Raw genomic sequence first — 7,500 nt, 5'->3', positions numbered from 1 at the left:
ACACACAGAACACACACTCAAACACAGAACCCACACTCACACACAGAACACACACTCACACACAGAACACACACTCAAACACAGAACCCACACTCACACACACTCACACACAGAACACACACTCACACACAGAACACACACTCACACACAGAACACACACTCACACACAGAACACACACTCACACACAGAACACACACTCACACACAGAACACACACTCACACACAGAACACACACTCAAACACAGAACCCACACTCACACACACTCACACACAGAACACACACTCACACACAGAACACACACTCACACACAGAACACACACTCACACACAGAACACACACTCAAACACAGAACCCACACTCACACACACTCACACACAGAACACACACTCACACACCGAGCACACACTCACACACAGAACACACACTCACACACAGAACACACACTCACACACAGAACACACACTCACAGAACACACCCACACACACTCACACACAGAACACACACTCACACAGAGAACACACACTCACACACAGAACACACACTCACACACAGAACCCACACTCACACACACTCACACACAGAACACACACTCACACACAGAACACACACTCACACACACTCACACACAGAACACACACTCACACACAGAACACACACTCATACACAGAACCCACACTTACACGCACTCACACACACTCACACACAGAACACACACTCACACACAGAACACACACTCACACACACACTCACACACAGAACATACACTCACACACAGAACACACACTCACACGCACTCACACACACTCACACACAGAACACACACTCACACACACTCACACACAGAACACACACTCACAGAACACACACTAACACACACTCATACACAGAACACACAGAACACACACTCACACATACTCACACACAGAACACACACTCACACACAGAACACACACTCACACACACTCACACACACACTCACAGAACACACACTCACACACAGAACACACAGAACCCACACTTACACACACTCACACACAGAACACACACTCACACACACTCACACACAGAACACACACTCACACACAGAACACACACTCACACACAGAACACACACTCACACACAGAACACACACTCAAACACAGAACCCACACTCACACACACTCACACACAGAACACACACTCACACACAGAACACACACTCACACACAGAACACACACTCAAACACAGAACCCACACTCACACACACTCACACACAGAACACACACTCACACACCGAGCACACACTCACACACAGAACACACACTCACACACAGAACACACACTCACACACAGAACACACACTCACAGAACACACCCACACACACTCACACACAGAACACACACTCACACAGAGAACACACACTCACACACAGAACACACACTCACACACAGAACCCACACTCACACACACTCACACACAGAACACACACTCACACACAGAACACACACTCACACACAGAACACACACTCACACACAGAACACACACTCACACACAGAACACACACTCAAACACAGAACCCACACTCACACACAGAACACACACTCACACACAGAACACACACTCAAACACAGAACCCACACTCACACACACTCACACACAGAACACACACTCACACACAGAACACACACTCACACACAGAACACACACTCACACACAGAACACACACTCACACACAGAACACACACTCACACACAGAACACACACTCACACACAGAACACACACTCACACACAGAACACACACTCAAACACAGAACCCACACTCACACACACTCACACACAGAACACACACTCACACACAGAACACACACTCACACACAGAACACACACTCACACACAGAACACACACTCAAACACAGAACCCACACTCACACACACTCACACACAGAACACACACTCACACACCGAGCACACACTCACACACAGAACACACACTCACACACAGAACACACACTCACACACAGAACACACACTCACAGAACACACCCACACACACTCACACACAGAACACACACTCACACAGAGAACACACACTCACACACAGAACACACACTCACACACAGAACCCACACTCACACACACTCACACACAGAACACACACTCACACACAGAACACACACTCACACACACTCACACACAGAACACACACTCACACACAGAACACACACTCATACACAGAACCCACACTTACACGCACTCACACACACTCACACACAGAACACACACTCACACACAGAACACACACTCACACACACACTCACACACAGAACATACACTCACACACAGAACACACACTCACACGCACTCACACACACTCACACACAGAACACACACTCACACACACTCACACACAGAACACACACTCACAGAACACACACTAACACACACTCATACACAGAACACACAGAACACACACTCACACATACTCACACACAGAACACACACTCACACACAGAACACACACTCACACACACTCACACACACACTCACAGAACACACACTCACACACAGAACACACAGAACCCACACTTACACACACTCACACACAGAACACACACTCACACACACTCACACACAGAACACACACTCACACACAGAACACACACTCACACACAGAACACACACTCACACACAGAACACACACTCAAACACAGAACCCACACTCACACACACTCACACACAGAACACACACTCACACACAGAACACACACTCACACACAGAACACACACTCAAACACAGAACCCACACTCACACACACTCACACACAGAACACACACTCACACACCGAGCACACACTCACACACAGAACACACACTCACACACAGAACACACACTCACACACAGAACACACACTCACAGAACACACCCACACACACTCACACACAGAACACACACTCACACAGAGAACACACACTCACACACAGAACACACACTCACACACAGAACCCACACTCACACACACTCACACACAGAACACACACTCACACACAGAACACACACTCACACACACTCACACACAGAACACACACTCACACACAGAACACACACTCACAGAACACACACTAACACACACTCATACACAGAACACACACAGAACACACACTCACACACCGAGCACACACTCACACACAGAACACACACTCACACACAGAACACACACTCACACACAGAACACACACTCACAGAACACACCCACACACACTCACACACAGAACACACACTCACACAGAGAACACACACTCACACACAGAACACACACTCACACACAGAACCCACACTCACACACACTCACACACAGAACACACACTCACACACAGAACACACACTCACACACACTCACACACAGAACACACACTCACACACAGAACACACACTCATACACAGAACCCACACTTACACGCACTCACACACACTCACACACAGAACACACACTCACACACAGAACACACACTCACACACACACTCACACACAGAACACACACTCACACACAGAACACACACTCACACGCACTCACACACACTCACACACAGAACACACACTCACACACACTCACACACAGAACACACACTCACAGAACACACACTAACACACACTCATACACAGAACACACAGAACACACACTCACACATACTCACACACAGAACACACACTCACACACACTCACACACACACTCACAGAACACACACTCACACACAGAACACACAGAACCCACACTTACACACACTCACACACAGAACACACACTCACACACACTCACACACAGAACACACACTCACACACAGAACACACACTCACACACACAGAACACACACTCACACACTCACACGCACAAGGTGCTAGGGCTCCAGGTGTGTTCAGCTATGTGCACATGTAGACAGGCACAGTGTGTGTGTGTGTGGAGCTGTGTGCAGGTGTGCACAGTTGTGTGCAAATGTGTGTGTGGTACCTTGATGCGCTCGATTCCTGCTTCTACGCGTAGCTGTTCCACCACCTTTCTGGCGTTATTAACGCACGACATGCTGGCCCATGGAGATCACTCAGCAAGCAGAAGAAGACTACAAAACAGAGAGAGACAACAGGACACACACACACACACACACACACACACACACACACACACACACACACAGGACATGTTGGCCCATGGAGATCACTCAGCAAGCAGAAGAAGACTACAAAACAGAGAGAGACAACAGGACACACACACACACACACACACACACACACACACACACACACACACACACACACACACACACACACACACACACACACAGGACATGTTGGCCCATGGAGATCACTCAGCAAGCAGAAGAAGACTACAAAACAGAGAGAGACAACAGGACACACACACACACACACACACACACACACACACACACACACACACACACACACACAGGACATGTTGGCCCATGGAGATCACTCAGCAAGCAGAAGAAGACTACAAAACAGAGAGAGACAACAGGACACACACACACACACACACACACACACACACACACACACACACACACACACACACAGGACATGTTGGCCCATAAAGATCACTCAGCAAGCAGAAGAATACTACAAAACAGAGAGAGACAACAGGACCCTGTGACAAGCAGACAACGCGTCAGACAGACAGACAGAAATCAGACAGACAGGAATCAGACAAACAGACAGACAGATCCAGAGAGCCAGACTTCTGATTCTAGACAATAACTATCAGCTTACTTATGAAAGTTCAAAAACAAAGTGTGATGTCACTGAGGTGTGATGTCATAGCTGAGGTGTGATGTCACAGCTGTCTGACAGAAGAGCTGCGGTGTGATGTCACTGAGGTGTGATGTCATAGCTGAGGTGTGATGTCACTGAGGTGTGATGTCACTGAGGTGTGATGTCATAGCTGAGGTGTGATGTCATAGCTGAGGTGTGATGACAGAGCCTGCTACCCCCTACCCCGCTACCCCCTACCAGAGCCTGCAGCCGCGAGGCAGCCGTGGCCTTCTGGTTAGCGTTTCGTACTTGTAACCGGAGGGTTGCCGGTTCAAACCCCGACCAGTAGGCACGGCTGAAGTGGCCTTGAGCAAGGCACCTAACCCCTCACTGCTCCCCGAGCGCCGCTGTGGTTGCAGGCAGCTCAATGCGCCGGGATTAGTGTGTGCTTCACCTCACTATGTGTTCACTGTGTGCTGAGTGTGTTTCACTAATTCACGGATTGGGTTAAATGCAGAGACCAAATTTCCCTCATGGGATCAAAAGAGTATATATACTATACTATACTATACTATACTATACTATACTATACTATAACCAGCGACACACGTTTAGTGGTGGACACTGGTTTGGTTACTATAGTGATGGACACTGGTTTGGTGGTGGACACTGATTTGGTTACTATAGTGATGGACACTGGTTTGGTGGTGGACACTGATTTGGTTACTATAGTGATGGACACTGGTTTGGTGGTGGACACTGGTTTGGTTACTATAGTGATGGACACTGGTTTGGTTACTATAGTGATGGACACTGGTTTGGTTACTATAGTGGTGGTTGCCATCAACAGCCTCCAATTGTCTCTTCATGAATAAGCTCTTCTCTGGACTGTAGGGCACAGAAACATCGCTGAACAACACAACAACAGCTGTGTCACATAGCCTCATACACACACACACACACACACACACACACACACACACACATACAAAGAGCCCTCAGTGCTGACCTCAGCACAACCCATGTACGACTGGTCATCTGGAAGAAAACGTGCAGGCCAGAAATCAAGGCCTCTCATTGGACGACAAACAAATCAAGAGCCTCTCATTGGGTGACAAACAAATCAAGAGGCCTCTCATTGGACGACAATCAAATCAAGAGGCCTCTCATTGGACGACAAACAAATGAAGAGCCTCTCATTGGACGACTGTTAATCAAGAGCCTCTCATTTACTAGTAGTCTACTGAGTTGAGTATAAAATAATAGATTAATCACAGTAGTCTATTGAGTTGAGTATAAAATAATAGATTAATCACAGTAGTCTATTGAGTTGAGTAGAAAATAAGAGATTAATCACAGTAGTCTATTGAGTTGAGTATAAAATAATAGATTAATCACAGTAGTCTATTGAGTTGAGTATAAAATAAGAGATTAATCACAGTAGTCTATTGAGTTGAGTAGAAAATAAGAGATTAATCACAGTAGTCTATTGAGTTGAGTATAAAATAAGAGATTAATCACAGTAGTCTATTGAGTTGAGTATAAAATAATAGATTAATCACAGTAGTCTATTGAGTTGAGTATAAAATAAGAGATTAATGACGGCGTTTACTGGGCTACATAACAGATGCTGCGCCTGTACAGGCCTTCTCAAATGAAAGCCACAGACGAATGAGAAAATCATTCAAAACAAATGGCACCACGTCACGTTTCACAATAAACAAGAACAGTCAACAGCCAGCATGTACCAGCTGTGTGGGAGTCTGTGTCCAGACACAGAAACGTGTGTGTGTGTGTGTGTGTGTGTGTGTGTGTGTGTGTGTGAATCATGTTCCATGCTGGCTCATCCCCACAGGAGAAAACTCTTACGATAAGTGCAGACTCAGACTCAACATCTGCTTTCCACAGAGAAAGTTCAAAATGCGTGTGTGTCACTGGCTGTGCCTATATGCGCATGTGTGTGTGTGTGTGTGAGTGTGTGTGTGAGTGTGAGTGTGTGTGTGTGTGTATCTGATGTGTCATGGGCGTGTTGCCATGGAACGGTGTCTATAAATGTCAGAAAACAGCTGCTCTCTACGAAGCGCACTCTAATGAGGGAAACCCTTCTTGTGTGTGTGTGTGTGTGTGTGTGAGACCTGATCCCTCCAGACACATTGTTTTGTTTACCTCTTCACTCGAGGCAACAGGGAAGTGGGAGGGGCAGTGAGGGGAGAAGCCCTCTTACATTCCCTTACCATGTCACCATAGGATACACACACACACACACACACACACACACACACACACACACACACACACAATAATACACAAACACTGTCATGTTATAAACAATCCTATACTATATACTGTATATGGGCTGTACTGTATGCACTGCATATGGGACAGAATCCATATGTATCCACGTTCTCCCCACAGGGGAGAAAGACCAAACGCCTCCATGAGAATAACGCTGTTACAACATAAATGAGACATGAGAATAACGCTGAGAGAGAGATATGGATGAGAAGAAACAGCAGGGGAGAAGAGGAGAATGACAGGAGAGAGAGAGAGAGAGAATAGACAGAAACAGACATAATGATAGAATAGAGAGAATAGAGACAGAAATAAACAGGGAGAGCAGAGAGAGAAAGCCAGAGAGAGAGGGAGAGAGAGAAAGCCAGAGAGGGAGAGAGAGAAAGCCAGAGAGAGAGGGAGGGAGAGAAAGCCAGAGAGAGAGGGAGAGAGAGAAAGCCAGAGAGAGAGGGAGGGAGAG

At 46.9% G+C, this 7,500-nt stretch overlaps 1 protein-coding gene across 1 annotated transcript in view; it reads right to left on the bottom strand.

The window, feature by feature from the left end:
* The window catches only part of LOC143121007 (guanine nucleotide-binding protein G(I)/G(S)/G(O) subunit gamma-7-like), an 11,886-nt gene that overhangs the window by 592 nt on the left and 3,794 nt on the right, over nt 1-7,500 (bottom strand). The window contains exon 2 of the mRNA XM_076281423.1: nt 3,994-4,102. Coding sequence (XP_076137538.1) covers nt 3,994-4,065 — 72 coding nt within the window. The 5' untranslated portion in view covers nt 4,066-4,102. The remainder of the gene's footprint in view (nt 1-3,993; nt 4,103-7,500) is intronic.

This window comes from Alosa pseudoharengus, unplaced genomic scaffold, assembly GCF_046254945.1.
Source record: "Alosa pseudoharengus isolate Yale_2024_CS ecotype anadromous, Long Island Sound unplaced genomic scaffold, YU_APseudo_1.1 YU_APseudo_1.1_scf_129, whole genome shotgun sequence".
In the NCBI taxonomy this organism is placed as follows: Eukaryota; Metazoa; Chordata; class Actinopteri; order Clupeiformes; family Clupeidae; genus Alosa; species Alosa pseudoharengus.
This window is presented reverse-complemented; position numbering and strand designations above follow the sequence as displayed.